Source organism: Vulpes lagopus, chromosome 23, assembly GCF_018345385.1.
Source record: "Vulpes lagopus strain Blue_001 chromosome 23, ASM1834538v1, whole genome shotgun sequence".
Taxonomy (NCBI): Eukaryota; Metazoa; Chordata; class Mammalia; order Carnivora; family Canidae; genus Vulpes; species Vulpes lagopus.
Genome location: NC_054846.1, coordinates 46,591,170 through 46,605,505, shown reverse-complemented (window position 1 = coordinate 46,605,505; position 14,336 = coordinate 46,591,170). Strand labels below are relative to the sequence as shown.

Genomic DNA, 14,336 nt, shown 5'->3' with positions numbered 1-14,336 from the left:
CAACTGCGGACCAGGTCTCCCACCACTTATCCTAGGACAGCAGATACCCAAAAGTCTGGAAGCACTTAAAGAGAGGATCCCTTCCTGAGCGAGCTGTTCTGCGCCCCAGTGCTGACACCCCCGGCTCGTCCTCCCCTGGCGGCGGCGGGAAACCACTGGCCCTGAAGGCCGCTCTCGAGGACCAACCGCGGCGGATCCGGCCCGCATCAGGGTTGGGGTTGAAGCATAAAACAAACAGGGGCACGTGCATATGCCACTTGCCCCACATACCCATCAGAGCGCGGGCAAGGGCAGCCCGTGGCTCAGAGGCCAAACGCCGCCTTCGGCCTGGGCGTGACCCTGGGGCCCAGGATCAAGTCCCCATCAGGCTCCCTGCATGGAGCCTGCTTCTCCCTCAGCCTGGGTCTCTGCCTCTCTCTGTGTCTCATGAATAAAATCTTAAAAAAAAAAAAAAAAAAAAAAAAAACACGGGCAGGACAGCACTTGAGGTTTTCTGACACTTTATTTTTAAAATCCAATCGAGAGAGGAGCCGCTGGGATCTTCCAGCCTCGCATCCCGAGCACCCGGGGCTGGTGCGCCTTCACTCCCAGGCCAGGAAGTACATGTTGCCCAGCGTGTCTCCCACGGCAAGCCGCAGGGTAGAGGCCGGGCCCAGCCAAGGCTCCAGGCAGCTCACGGCCCCTTCGCACCGGAACAGACCCAGCTACACGGGGAACAAAGGAGGGGAGGTGAAGCCCAAGGGCTCAGGCCTACTGGCGACCTTGCATTGCCCTCCCGTCTACGCCTTTTATTTGGGGACAGGCTGGCTGCACACCACGGCAGGACAGAAGGACATGGAACCTTGATCTCTTGTACACTGGCCAAGTTTCCCCGCGCCGCCCCTTCAGCTTCCCTGCGCCTAGACACACATACCAGCTGCATACTCGGCCTCTCCCACAGCTTGACCTCTCTGTCCTTGGACGCTGTCACCAGCAGCCCGGGCAGCACGTGGAGGGCTGTGACGGGGCCTGAGTGGACCTTGGAGGGATGGAGACATGCGGTGAGCCTCCCAGCGGCCAGACCTCGAGCCCTCCCTACCTCCGCCTGCGAGCCGGGCCTCAGCCCCACCTTCCTGCACTGCTGCGTGGTCAGCTCAGTGGGTGGGGACCAGCCCCCCGCGCTGCTGCTGCTGCTGCTGCCGCCCCCATCGGACGGCGCGCTCCCCGGGCTCGGGGCCTCCGGCACCTCAGCCTTCCGCCAGATGTTGCCCGTGGCCCATTCTCCCGCAGCCGTGCCCTTGGCAAGTTTCCAGAGCATCCCGTCGGCACCGGCGACCAAAAACGAGGACTCTGCAATTTCGAGGGCAGACGTCAGAGCCAGGCTGCGGCTTCTCAGGGCTGACCTCCCCCCACAAGGCATCTCCGCATCCAGGCCCCCCCCCCCCCCCCCCGCCACACACACACACACTCACCAGATTCCGGCTTGGCCTGCGTCACCAACACGAAGGTCCCCTGAGGACTCTCCAACTTCACGGTAAACTCGAGCCTCTTTTCAAACTCTCCTGACTCCTTCTGCCTCTGTGAAGACAGGGCTCACCCTGTGTGGCCGACCCCGCGCCTACCGCCCAGCCAAGCAGCTGCTTTTGGCCCCGCACCGCTCAGGACGTCCTTACCTGTAACTCAGACATAGCCACGTGCGTGCATCCCATGCACAGCTCAGGGAACTTTTGCATCTGCGCCCCTGCAGTCAGTGCCCACATCAAGATGCAAACATCTCCAGCGCCCTGGAAACGCCTTCCTGCCCCATCCCGGTCAATAACCAGAGCCCTACGCTAGAGCTAACAATAGTCTCAGTTCTGGGGACGCCGGGGTGGGGGGGAGCTCAGCGGATGAGCATCCGCCTTGGCCCCAGGGCGTGACCCCGGGATCCCGGGATCGAGTCCCACGTCGGGCTCCCTGCATGGAGCCTGCTTCTCCCTCGGCCTGGGTCTCTGCCTCTCTCTGTGTCTCTCGTGAATAAATAGATAAAAATCAAATATATATATATATATATATATATATATATATATATATAACCGGTTATATATATAACCGAGTTCTGCCACCATAAATTAGTTCTGCTTGTTCCTTAACTTTACTCGAATGAAATCACGTAGCATGTACTCGTTTGTGCCTGGCTTCCTTCACCCAGTGCAATGCCTGTCCTGTTCCAGGCTCTACTACTCTCGGTAGCAAGACAAGAGAGACGTAGGGGGTAAATAAATGCAATTAAGAAAACTACACTGATGGTTTCCCATGATTTTTGTAAACACGGGAATCCTTTTTTGTGTCAATAAAATCCTACAGGGAAGCCGAACCCCGTTATAGAAGGCTCGTAAGTAGAGCTGCTCCAGTGGAAGGAAGAGAAAGGAATTTGGAACCAACGCGTTGCCCTTCCTCTTATCCTCAGTCATGGCCCCAAGGCCTTGGAAGCATCGGTCCAGACAAACACGTTAACACACACTCCGGCAGGACTTACTAAGACAGAAAGGCTTCCCGAGTCCGTCGACTGCAGGACAAACACACCGTAGTCCTGATGGGTAGACAACAGCACAGGGCGTTCGGAATAGCTGTCCCTGGTTTCCAGGAAAGACAGAGGCCGAACCCGTGAGCATCTCCCTGTAAGACCCCAGTGCTTCCTTCCATGTGAGCCCCAGGTTCAGGGTCCCCACAAGCCCACTTTCCCTTTAGCTGCAGCCTGAGAGGCAACAGCTGGTTGGCTCCTACCAGATCACAGAGGGAGCATCCCCTGGCTTCATGCACTGTAACCGCAGCCGCGCCTCGGCCAAGATGAGGGAGCCGCCGTCCGGAGCCAGGGCCACAGCTGTCAGGAATCCTAAGTCCTCCTGCAGAACTCGGTTCAGGTGAAGGCTGCAACTCAAAGAAAGTCCACAGGTCAAGAAAGATCCCCCTTAACTGCGCCTCCTCCCCGAGCACCCGGCTGCCCACGAATTCCTCGGGAGTGAGAAACAAGCACAATCACCTGCCCTACGAACTCTCTTCCTCTCCGTTTCTTTCCCATCAGGACCTCTGTCACTGTCACCATCCTGCACCTGCTCACCTGGGGCTCTCTTACCTCCTTGTCTTTTCTCTCCCTCCTGACCTCCAGCTGATCGACAGACTGTGGAATCTCCTTGCGGCGCATGCCCAGCTCTCTGTCCCCTCACCCACCACCTGGCCCAGGGCCCACCCTACATCTCCCCTGCACTAGAGCAACTGCCGTGAGGGCGGTCTCCCTGCCTCTACTGTCCCCTTCCATACTGCCACTAGAGTTCTCTTCCTAAACTGCACATAATTATTCTCAAATCCTTTATTTATTTATTTATTTATTTATTTATTTATTTATTTATGACACAGAGAGAGAGAGAGAGAGAGGCAGAGACACAGGCAGAGGGAGAAGCAGGCTCCATGCAGGGAGCCCAACATGGGACTCGATCCCGGGACCTGGGGTCACCCCCTGGGCTGAAGGCGGATGCTCAACCACTGGGCCACCCAGGGATCCCCAATTATTCTCAAAATCCTTAACACCATGTCCCACTTTATCTTTTCAGTCCAACCCCCTGCAGCCCCGCCCTCACTCCCACCAGGAACCCAGAGCCTCGGCTGTGCCCAGGACACACCATGCACGCTCACGACTCCTCGCCTATCGTCAACGCTACCTCCTCTTCCTGAAGCACCATTCCCTTCCCCTGTGGGCCCGGGAAACTCCTACTCAGCCCTTAAGCCCAATCTCAAATAGCAACTCTTTTGTAAACTACGAATTTCTCAAATTCTGGGAACTGTAGCCTCCGTCTTCCTCACAGCACAAGTCCCTCCGCCTACTGCCGGCGGTTTACTTACGCGCACGTTGGTCAACCATGCTTCCTAAGTTAAAAGGTAATTCCAACCTGGTTCCCACAGCCTGGCTCAGAGCTTAGCACAAAGCAGGCACTTGATAATTACTATTTACGTCGACATGACCGGGAGCCGAAAACGATTTCCCAGGGACTTTTTCCCACTTACTAACATCCCGTTGACCTAGTGCAAAGTACGGATGGAGTGATCTGCACAAAATCCTGGGTATGAGACCATCAGCGTATTGCGTTAGCCCAGCTGCCCCTTTTCACCTGAACTTTCCGGGCATCGAACCCTCCTGCAGTTCCACTCGCCACTCGCTGACCTTGTCATCGGCACTGAGGACGATCAAGGTGCGCGCCGAGAACCACGTCAGGGCGCCGATGTGGCCTGGAGCCTGGGGAGCATCCATCCATTTCAGGCTCCATCCTTCCCGGCCAGGCATCGGTGCGCGGCCCACAGGACCCCGTGGGCAAGGAAGGGAGGCTGCTCCCGCTCACCTGCGCCGTGGCCACGGCCTTAGCTTCGTGCCACAAGGTCAGTTCCCCGGTTCGACTCCCGGATGCTGCCACAGAACCGTCTGGGGCCCAGGCCACAGCAGTGATGGCTGCGGGACTCCTGGGCGCGCACGTGTCATCTGGAGGAGGAGGGCAATGACGCCCTGCACGCTGGGCCGCCCTCGCCCTCGCCCCCTCTTCCATACACAGGCTCACCCCACTCACCAGCTTCCTCGGGGACCTGCCAGAGCCGAACGGAGCCGTCCTCCGAGGCCGTCAACAGGAGGCCTGAGGCCTCCGAAACTGCCGCTGCGCTGATTGGGCCACTGTGTCCCAGGAGCGTGTGTGTCTGCGACACCTAGGATGAGCAGAGGGTAGCAGCGCAAGGGGTGCCCCACCCTGCCTCTGCCCCCCGCCCACCCTGGTCCTTCCAGGGAGCTCACCAGCAGCGGATGCCACAACCGTGTGGCCCCGTCCAGTCCGACAGTCGCCACCAGAAGCTCTGAGCCAGGCTGCCCGGCTGGTGAGACACAGAGGCTAAGTCAGGGCGGGGAGGGCGGGGAGGGCGGGGAGGGCGGGGGCGCTCGTGTCCTCACCTGCCCGGGGCTCCAGGGCCGCCGCGCACTGGCTGATAGGTCCGGAGTGCGCAGGGATACTCGTCAGCTCCACGCCCCAATGATCCCACACTTTCAGGCTCCCGTCTCGGCCCACGGACACCACGTGTGCATCCTGCCCCAGAGCCCCGGATCAGAGCACCGTCGCCTGAGCAGGGCGGGGGGAGTGTGGCTCCCGCCACCAATGGGAGGGCTCAGGCTACGGGCGTAGGGGCCGCCCAAGAGGGCCGAGAACCTGGGGCCCCCGGCAGCCATCCCGCGTGGGGCCTGCTCCCCACAGCCCCCCGCCTCGATGCCCTCGTCCTGCTCCCATCCAGGCCTGAGCGTCTCATTCTTTACCCGCCTCTCGCTCTTGGCAGCGGCTGCCCTGTGCGCTGCGGCCCCACGCGTGCTTAGCCTTGCACCCTGTGAGCCCCCTGCGGCTTCCTCACCACGGCCGCCACGGCGCTCACAGCACTCTGATGACCCAGGAACAGGCCCAGCCGCTGCTGCCGCTCAGGGTCCCACAGCCCCACGGAGCCGTCGCTGGAGCAGGACACCTGCGGAGTCGGAGGCTGGTGACGGGCGGGGGCGCTGCACCCGAGCCCGGGTGAGGATGAGGGCGGCGCTGCCCCTCCCCTCAGGCTCCGGCTCCGGGCCTCCCCAGCCTGGCGGCGTCAGCTGTGCCTCTGGGTTCGTCTGCTTGCCCAGCCCTTGGCCGCAGGGCGCAGAGTCACAGCCTGGCCTCCAGCGTGGGGAGCCTGCACCGTCCCCACTGTGGGACCTGGGGGCGCTCCCAAGGCTTCAGGCCTGCCGGTCCCCCAGGAGACACAGCCCCGCAGTGCCCACCTACATGGGTGGAGAGACGAGGCCACGCGGCACCAGCGAGCTCCGGGCCCCACTCACACTGCGTGCCGGGAGGCCCACTGAGGCAGGGTCAGGGCAGCCCCCCCGACCCCACAGCTGCCAGGTGCCGCGTGCACGCCCTCACTCACCAGCAGGTCGTCCCTGGTCCACGCACAGCCGGTGACCCAGTCACGGTGACAGGCCAGGAAGGAGCAAATCACGACAGGGCCTTGGGGCTTCCGCACGTCCCAGCAGAAGAGATTCTGGGTAGGTCCCGAGGGGGGTCAGGAGCGTGGAGGGGACACGCCGGGGCCTCAGTGCGCAACAAGCCATGAGGGGAGGGGCTGGGGGCGCCCAGGACCCCAGGAGGGGGCTCACCCGGTCCCTGCCCCCCGTGGCCAGCCTGCCTCCATTGGTGCTGAAGCCGCAGCAGCTCACGGGCCCCTGGTGCTCCCGAAGCTCAGCGCCGCGCGGGAAGTCGGCCTCCTGCAGGGGCAGCGTCAGCGGCTGCCTGGGCCACAGCCACACGGGGAGGGCCTCTGCGTGGGAAACAGGAGACACGGAGAAAGGAAGACCCCCGCAGAGGGGAGGCGAGGCAGGACCCCGGGCAGAGGCGCGCCCCAAGGGGTGAGGGCAGTGGGGCAGGGGAAGAGGGGGGGATCAGGGGAAGAGGGCAGGGGTCAGGGGAGGGCGGCGGGCACAGGGGCAGCCCTCACAGTCCCCAGCAGAGCTGCCCGCCCCTGCTACCCCTCTGCGGCCTCCCTCCTCCACACCCCCCCACCAAGGGCGGGCCCCTCCACATTTCACATCAACCCCTTTCCCCTCCATCTACACAGCAGACTCCCCCGGGGCCGGAACTCAAGGACTAGAGAGGTCACGGAAGGCCCCAGGATTGGGGCGGGAAACAAACCGCCCAGACTGCTGATGGAAGACACATGCACTTGCAGCCCTTTGACAGTCGTCTGGACCCTGCACGTGTGTATGCAGCACAGGTGCGCATGCGGCACAGGTGTGTGTGTTAGACAGGTGCGCATGTGGCACAGGTGCACATGTCGGACAGGTGCGCATGTTGGACAGGTGCACATGTGGCACAGGTGCGTGGGCGGCTGGGGCAGGGTGTTGGCGCAGGTGCACGTCAGGTGCATGCAGCACAGGTGTGCGTGTTGGACAGATGCGTGTGTGGCACAGGTGCACATGTGGCACAAGTGTGCGGGCGGCTGGGGCAGGGTGTCGGCGCAGGTATTCATGACAGGTGCATGCGGCACAGGTGCGTGTCGGCACAGGTGCACGTGCGGCACAGGTGCGTATGTTGGACAGATGCATGTGTGGCACAGGTGCACGTGCAGCACAGGTGCGCGTGTCAGGTGCATGTTGGACAGGTGTGCGTGTGGCACAAGTGCGCGAGCAGCTGGGGCAGGGTGTCGGTGCAGGTGTGTGTGACAGGTGCATGAGGCACAGGTGCACGTGCGGCACAGGTACGTGTGTTGGACAGGTATGTGTGTGGCACAGGTGCGCATGCGGCACAAGTGCACATCAGACAAGTGCGTGTTGGACAGGTGCACGTGCAGCACAGGTGTGTATGTTGGGCAGGTGTGCATGTGGCACAGGTGCACGTGTGGTACAGGTGCACGTGTCGTGTCGGATAGGTACACGTCCGGCACAGGTACATGTCTGGCACAGGTGCACGGGAGGCACAGGTGCGCCGGCAGCTGGGGCAGGGGGCGGCCCGCCGTACCTGAAGTGGAAGCCAGGAGCTCTCCGGACGCAGCCAGTCCCCACACGGGCCCCTGGCGTCCGGGCAGCAGCCAGAGCAGCCGCAGGGAACGTGCCTCGAGGGCCCAGCCCTGCAGGGACCCGTCCTCCGCGCCGCTCACCAACGCCCTGGGGCTGAGCCACACCAGCGCCCACACGGCTGCGGCCACAGCCCCGCAGTGGGCCCCCTGGGAGCCTGCACAGCGGACAAGCACCAGGGTCAGGCAGCGGACGCGCCTCCACGGCTCCAGCCCCCACGGGTCCCCGCAGCACCTGAGGCCACCTCGTAGGTCCTGACGCCGTCCTCCCGGTAGCCGACGGCTACCCAATCACCGTCCGGGCTGAGAGCCACGCAGAGGGCCGCCGACAGAGGAAGGGGACCCAGGAGGCCCCGGGGCCGACCCAGGGCCCCGGACCACACCTGCACCTGAGGGCCAAGAACAGGAGCCCAGGTGCGGCACGAGCCCAGGGACAGCCGCCAGCACGAGGGCCCCACCCCAAGGATTCCGGGGGACAGGGCAGCCCCTGCACCTGCACCCCCCTGGGCCCTCCCTCGGGTCGCCCGCCCCGTGCCCACTGACCTCGCCATCCTCGCCGGCCGTCACCAGCTGGCAGCCAGCGTGCAGGGGGAGCACAGCGGCCACCACACCCCGATGTGCAGGGAAGGTGGCCAGCCGTGCCCCCTCCCGCCAGGACCACAGCTCCACCGTGCCGTCCAGCCGGCCCGCGGCCACCACCCGCCCGGGGGCCCGGAAGGCCAGGGCGCGGACGGATGCCCCTGGGGCCCCCAGCTCCTGCGGGAGCAGGTGCACGGCGACGCGTCAGGAGCCGCCGTCCACCCGCCCCGTGCCCCATGCCCCCTCCCCGGGCCCACGGGGCCTGTCACCTTGGCAGCTGTGAGCCCGTCCACGCTGAAGAAGCTGCAAGTGCCCGCCCAGCTGCCTACGGCTACCACATGCCCGTCGGGGTGGAAGGCGGCGCAGTTCAGGGGCCTGGCGCACGTGTGCTGGAAGGCCAGCTGCCCACGGGCCGTGTCCCACAGCTGGAGGAGCAGAGGGGACAAGGCCAGGTGCCCGGACTCGCGCCTGCGCTTCTCCGCCCCGGAGGCTGCCCTGTCCGGCCCCCCGCTGTCCGCAGGCACGGCACCCCCAGCCGGCCTGGCCTGGGGGGCCGCCGTGTCACCCCAGCCCCCGGCGTTACCTTCAGGCACCCCCCCAGGCACACGGTGGCCAGCAGCCGGCGGTCCGGGCTTAGGCAGCAACCGGTGATTTGGGACTGATGAGCACTGGTCTGGAGCACACTGGCCGGGGGAGACAAGGGTCGACCTCCGCCACCCGCGGCCGGGGAGGGCCCCACTGCAAGGCCCGCCCGGGCACCCTTACCGGCAGCCCTGCTGCAGATCCCAGAGCTCCAGGAGCCCGTCGAAGGCAGTGAGGAAGAGGGCGCTGGCGGAGAGGAAGACGCAAGAGGAGACCCCGTCGCAGCCGCTCACCAAAGACTTCTCCTCCTATGCCGACGAGCAGGGGCGCACGCTCAGACCCGACCTCCGCTGCCCGCTGCACAGGCCAAGCTCCAACCAAAAAGGAGGCCAAGGCGAGAAGGGCGGGGCCAGCACGCCCTCCGGCCCCACCTCAGGAACACTTAGAAACGTGAGGAGCTCTGAGGGCGCCTGGGGGGCTCATCGGTTCACCCTCCGCCTCTGGCTCGGGGCATGATCCCGGGGTCCTGGACGGAGCCCCCTGTCCTGCCCCCTGCCCAGTGGGGAGTCTCTCTTCCCTCTTCCTCTGTTCGTGCTCTCTTTCTCTCTCAAATAAATAAAATCTTTAAAGAAAAAAAAAAGTGGAAAGCTCTGGGCCCCCTCCAGACACAGGCCAAGCTCAGGCTCCAGGGGAGCCCCATCTCCTCACCTACTGCAAACCGCACCTGTATCCCCAGGTCACAGACCTTGACGGGTCAGAGGAGGGAATGACGTTCCGCACGTGCACGTATGTGCGGTGGCGGGGGCACGCCCGATATGGGGGGGGCACCCGTGCTGCCGTCCCCCCAGCTGGGATGGCGGCCCTCGCCTGTCCTGGGCTCCCCAGTCAGTAGCCTACACTCTCAGCTCTCGTCTACATCGCATGGCTGAGTTTTGGCTCCTTTTCCCCTCCTATGTTGTATCTTTTGACAAAAACACCCATTGCTGGGCAGACAAGACTCCAAGCCCGGGCTCCCTGCGAGGCCCAGTACAGGCAGAGCTTTGGCACAGCCTTGAACGGAACGGGTGCAGCACATTCAGAAGGCAACAGGGATTCAATAACAAGCCTTGATCCGATGGGTGAGGGGGGAAAGGGGCTGAGTGCAGCGGGCAGCTGGGGGGGGGGGGCACGTGGGGCCACCTTGCCTGAGGCCTGCGGGGGTCTGTGGGGCCTCTGGAGGAAGTCGACCCGCCCTCCGTGTCCTACCTGCCAGGTCCTCAGGTCCAGCAGGTAAACCATCCCATCGGCAGTGCCCACGGCAGCCCTGTGCCCGCTGGGGGACAGGGCCACCGCTGTGGGGGATGAGGGGATGGCCAGCGACAGCCTGGGGCTAGAAGAAGGGCCGGAGAGAGGAAGAGACAGGGAACTCAGGAAGGAAGTGAAGGAACACCGGCTTGCACTCCTGTGCTTGAAGCCCCCTCCGCTGGCTCCGGGCTGCCGGCCCCGCTCCGGTCGCAACTGCAGCTTGACCTCCAGCGGGGCCGCCAGCGTCTGGCCCGGGCTCACCTCGGCTGGCCCTCCACGGTACACGGTTTATTAAGCCACCGCAGCGCGCGCTGCAGGCGCCATCGCACGAAAAGCTGTGGGGCCTGGCGGCAAAGAGGCGAGTCCAGGGGCTGGTTGGCAGCCTGCTGGGGCAGGAGCAGCGGGTAGCGGCCGAGGACTGGAGCCTGCTGTCTAAGGAACGCGTGAAACACGGCGGGGTCCGTCTCACAGAGACCCTGCTCCTCTGCAGGGCCTGAGGAAGCTGCAGGAGAGATGCAGAATGTCACTGCAGAGCCAGCCCAGACCCCCCTAAGCCCCAGCACCAAAGACAGTCGGATGATGTGTCTAAAGCGTGAAGTCTTGAGGTCTTCCAGCTCCACATCAGGAACACCCGTTAGAAGTACAAAGCCTCAGGCCCCACTCCGGACCTAGGGAACTAGAATCTGGGGACCCAGAGACCTGCAATTTGAACATTCCCAGGTAATTTTAGACCCGTTAAATAAAGCTTGAGAACCTATGGCCTAAGAGATCTGGGCAGAGGGTCCCCCTGAAAATCACCCGCCCACCCTCTTGCACTTCCAGCCTGGAACAGAAATTTAATGGTTGTTTGCATTACATCCCCAGCCCGACCCCGTGCACACACCCAGGAGCCCCGTATCTCAGAGAGGCCACCTCCTCATGTATCTCACCGTAGAGGGCGTGGGCCTCCAGGAGCCGAGAGACCAGACCCAGTTCTAGGTGTGCGGCCACCACGTGGAGATTGGTGAGGAATTTTGCAAGAAGGCCATGGTTCCCGCTCTGGAGCTGGGAAGGTCAGACTGGACTCATTAGGGTGTAGAGAGGCAGGTGAGGAGGAACAGTCTAGTTTTAGATCCTGCCTGTGCAGCCAAGACCTTGACCCAGAAGCTGGACAAAGGGCCTGAAGGGAAAGGGCAGGAAAACCGGGTGGAGAAAAGTAGAGATGGCGGTGATGGTGGTGATGATGGTGATGGTGGTGATGATGGTGGTGGTGATGGTGATGGCGGTGGTGGTGGTGTTGGTGGTGATGGTGGTGATGGTGGTGGTGGCAGTGGTGATGGTGATGGTGGTGTTGGCAGTGGTGGTCCAGGGGACGTGGGGACTAAGGTGCCTGGGAGCTGGAGACTAACCAGGTGGTGGGGCAGGTCAGCCAGAGCCTCAGGAAGGCAGCTGCGGAAGGAGCCCGAGGCATCAGGGTCGCACGTCTTCCAGAGCTGAGCTACAGGCGTGGGTCACAGAGCAGACATGGAGACTACTGAGCCCCAGAGCATCTCCCAAGATCGCACCCCCCAGGCTGCAGCAAAAGCCAGCCACCCCCCAGGCTGGCCGAATGGGAGCACCAGCGGTGGTCCTGGCCCCGGGGGGAGGCCCCACGCGCAGTGCCCTGGCCGGGGCAGGCCAGTCCTGGCCGTCATCACCTGCGATGAGGACGTGTGCGGTCTTCTGCAGCCCCCACCTCTTCCCGTATCGACACTGAGCTGCTGTCCTCAGGGGCCCAGCAGGAAGGCAGAGTCGGGCACCAGCACGTTCCAGGGGCCCCTCCCCCAGCAGACTGTCCTCACGTGAGGGAGAGAGGGCAGAGGGCAGGGGGGGGCTGTCAGTAAGCGGCCGGCATAGCCAATGGCTCCCATCCCACCCTGCAGGGCGGTGAATCAGGTGGCAGCCGTTTGGGGGCCCGGGAGACAGGGGTCGGGGCCACAGCCCAGGACGGGTAAGTTGGAGAAAGGATCTCGAGGATGAGAAGGGAAGGCATAGGGATTGGTGGGGGCCGAGCCGGGAGCAGGTGTACCTGCGCAGACTCTGGACAAGGTAGGCAAATGGGCCCACGGGGTAGGCGTCCCCACTGCTCCCAGCGGCCACGGCCTCTTCCCAGCCCTCAGCCCCCCTGGGAAGCGCGCGCCACGCACTCAGCACCGCGTGCAGCTGCTCCGCAGTCAGACCTGGAATCGCAGCTCTCTGAGGCTCTCGAGCACACAGCACACCCCTCCCTGACACCTGCTGCCCCCACACGGTCCCGGAGACCCCCCCACGCTCTCAGGCCCCTCAGCCCCGAGCACGGACCACTACGCGTGGCCTCCAGGGTGGCCAAGGCTTGGGGAAGGACATCGGGGCCATGCTCTTGCTCCAGGGTGCCCAGGATGTGCTGCAGCAGTAGGGGGACAGTGGCGGGCAGGGCCCGGAGCCGCTCGGACACCTGGGAGGGGAGGAGCCTGGGCTTCAGTCAGTGGGGCAGCGGAGGGGGGCAGCTCTTGTGGGGGGCAGGCAGTGGGCAGCAGGAGGAACCATGGGAGAGGGTGGAGAAGGGGAGAGAGAGAGTGGGGGGAGAAGGGGGGCAGAGGGGTGGGGGGAGGAAGCTGCCCAGGCATCAGGGCAGAGCAAACCAGGAGGCGTCCCCGCAGCCAACCTGCTCGTGCAGCGCGTAGAGCCTCAGGTGGTTGGTAACCAAGCGCAGGTACAGCGGCAGGGAGGACCCCTGCTTCACCAGCAGCAGCCGCATCTGCCGGTGCAGGGGCCTCAGCACGAGAAGCAGGCGCCTGCCCCCCAGCCCCTGCCCCGCTCCAACCCAATGCCACCTGCCAGGCTCCTTCCCCCCACGGCCCTGCCAGCCCTGCTCCCCGGAGGTCGGGCCTGCCCCACCCAGACAAGGACCCCCAGTCACGTCAGGGGCAGCTGCCCCTCCCCGGGCCCCGTTGGAGGTTAGGAGCGGGGCTGCGCGGGGCCCACGTCCAACCTGGTTGTTGAAGGGGGACTCCTCCAGCCGCTTCCCGTACAGAGCCAGCTCATCTCTCACCAGCTGGGCCCGGGCACAGGGCTGCAGAGGCCCCAGGGCCACCACTCGGGCCCCTGGGCTCTGCCCAAGGGTCTCAGCCAGGCCCCCCTCAGCAGACACGCTCAGTACCAGGTGCACCCACTGTGATATTTGGGCAAAAGGAGGGGGAGGTAGGAGGACAGGGAAGGGCCTGGAGGCCCCCCTCACCGGTGTGTCGCACCCCCTCCCCTCACGCTCACCGGGGGAAGGGTCTTCGGGATCCAGTCTGAGACCTGCTGGCCCTGTGGACCTGCCAGCCTGTCAGCCCCGTCAACGATCAGCACCAGGCCCCGGCCAGCCTTCGGGGACTGGGCAGACGCGGGCAGCAGCCTCTGCTGCAGCTCCCACACCAGGCCCCTGCACGGAGGGGGGGGCAGGCCCAGGTCAGCAGGACACGGGGGCACAGGTGCCATCCTGCGGCCTCAATAGGCGGGGCGGGAGGGGGGCAGAGGAGGGACACACACCGGTAGGAGGTAGGGAGGGCACCCGGCTCGCACAGTCGGCGACGCAGGTAGGCACAGAGGCGTCTGAGCAAGGTGAGGGCGAGGCCCTGGTCCGGGCGGGCCCCCGAAAAGTGGAAGAAGACCCCGGGGGCCTCCTGGGCCCCATTGGGAGCCTGCAGGGCTGACACCAGGGACGCCTGCATGGAAAGCGAGGACACAACGTGGTCAGTGTTCCACGCGCAGCTCCCGGAGGAGGCCGCCCCGCCCGCCCACCCGCCCGCCCGGGCTCCGAGACTGCACACCAGGAAGGCCGTCTTGCCCTGGCCTGACCGCCCGGTCACCAGGCTCAGCCCGCCCCGGGGCAGCATCAGCTGCTGCACAGTGTCCTGGAGCAGGCGTGGCCGGGCGGGACTTGGCGGGGTCTGTAGCTGCTGGAAGGCGGCCTGGACCGAGTCGTCCTCTGGGGTGGGCGCTGGTTCTTCCGGCTGGGCCCCCGGCTGAGGGCACGCGACGGAGACATGGACAGTGTTTGCATGCTAGGGAGCGCTGGGCCGGAAGGCCCCAGGGCCCCCAGCCCCCCACCCCCCGCCAGGGCACTCCTCCTGACCTGTAGGTAGAGCTTCTGGATCACGCTCCACACATCCTGCAGAACCAGCTGCCCAAACTCCTCCAGCCCCGCGGCATAGGGCCGGCCAGCTGCCACCCCGCCCCACTCGCAGGGGTAACTGCGGGCAAAGCGAGCACGAGCAGTCAGAGTGGGCCTGGCCCCCCTATATCTCCCTGCAGGTCTCCCCACCCCCCAG

The 14,336-nt window shown here is 64.6% G+C and overlaps 1 protein-coding gene across 7 annotated transcripts in view; it reads right to left on the bottom strand.

Annotated features, from left to right (window-relative positions):
* Nucleotides 1-483: 483 nt before the first annotated feature.
* TEP1 (telomerase associated protein 1) overlaps nt 484-14,336 on the bottom strand; it is a 33,572-nt gene continuing 19,719 nt past the window's right edge. The window contains exons 23-55 of one of the 7 annotated variants that reach the window (XM_041738428.1): nt 14,141-14,258; nt 13,836-14,030; nt 13,555-13,730; nt 13,291-13,447; nt 13,013-13,192; nt 12,686-12,778; nt 12,343-12,475; nt 12,071-12,221; nt 11,700-11,833; nt 11,412-11,500; nt 10,953-11,067; nt 10,285-10,525; nt 9,985-10,108; nt 8,923-9,047; nt 8,741-8,840; nt 8,427-8,582; nt 8,122-8,334; nt 7,814-7,967; nt 7,524-7,736; nt 6,167-6,327; nt 5,938-6,051; nt 5,395-5,502; nt 4,946-5,078; nt 4,793-4,869; nt 4,575-4,707; nt 4,353-4,489; nt 4,125-4,249; nt 2,746-2,889; nt 2,498-2,594; nt 1,452-1,557; nt 1,109-1,329; nt 914-1,018; nt 484-704 (exon numbers count right to left, since the gene is read on the bottom strand). In XM_041738428.1, the coding sequence (XP_041594362.1) occupies nt 582-704; nt 914-1,018; nt 1,109-1,329; nt 1,452-1,557; nt 2,498-2,594; nt 2,746-2,889; nt 4,125-4,249; nt 4,353-4,489; nt 4,575-4,707; nt 4,793-4,869; nt 4,946-5,078; nt 5,395-5,502; nt 5,938-6,051; nt 6,167-6,327; nt 7,524-7,736; nt 7,814-7,967; nt 8,122-8,334; nt 8,427-8,582; nt 8,741-8,840; nt 8,923-9,047; nt 9,985-10,108; nt 10,285-10,525; nt 10,953-11,067; nt 11,412-11,500; nt 11,700-11,833; nt 12,071-12,221; nt 12,343-12,475; nt 12,686-12,778; nt 13,013-13,192; nt 13,291-13,447; nt 13,555-13,730; nt 13,836-14,030; nt 14,141-14,258 (4,651 nt within the window). In that variant the 3' untranslated portion in view covers nt 484-581. Of the gene's footprint in view, nt 705-913; nt 1,019-1,108; nt 1,330-1,451; nt 1,721-2,497; nt 2,595-2,745; nt 2,890-4,124; nt 4,250-4,352; nt 4,490-4,574; nt 4,708-4,792; nt 4,870-4,945; nt 5,079-5,394; nt 5,503-5,937; nt 6,052-6,166; nt 6,328-7,523; nt 7,737-7,813; nt 7,968-8,121; nt 8,335-8,426; nt 8,583-8,740; nt 8,841-8,922; nt 9,048-9,984; nt 10,109-10,284; nt 10,526-10,952; nt 11,068-11,411; nt 11,501-11,699; nt 11,834-12,070; nt 12,222-12,342; nt 12,476-12,685; nt 12,779-13,012; nt 13,193-13,290; nt 13,448-13,554; nt 13,731-13,835; nt 14,031-14,140; nt 14,259-14,336 lie in introns of those variants that run through there. The other 6 variants (XM_041738430.1, XR_005985237.1, XR_005985239.1 and 3 more) reach the window with 6 other exon arrangements.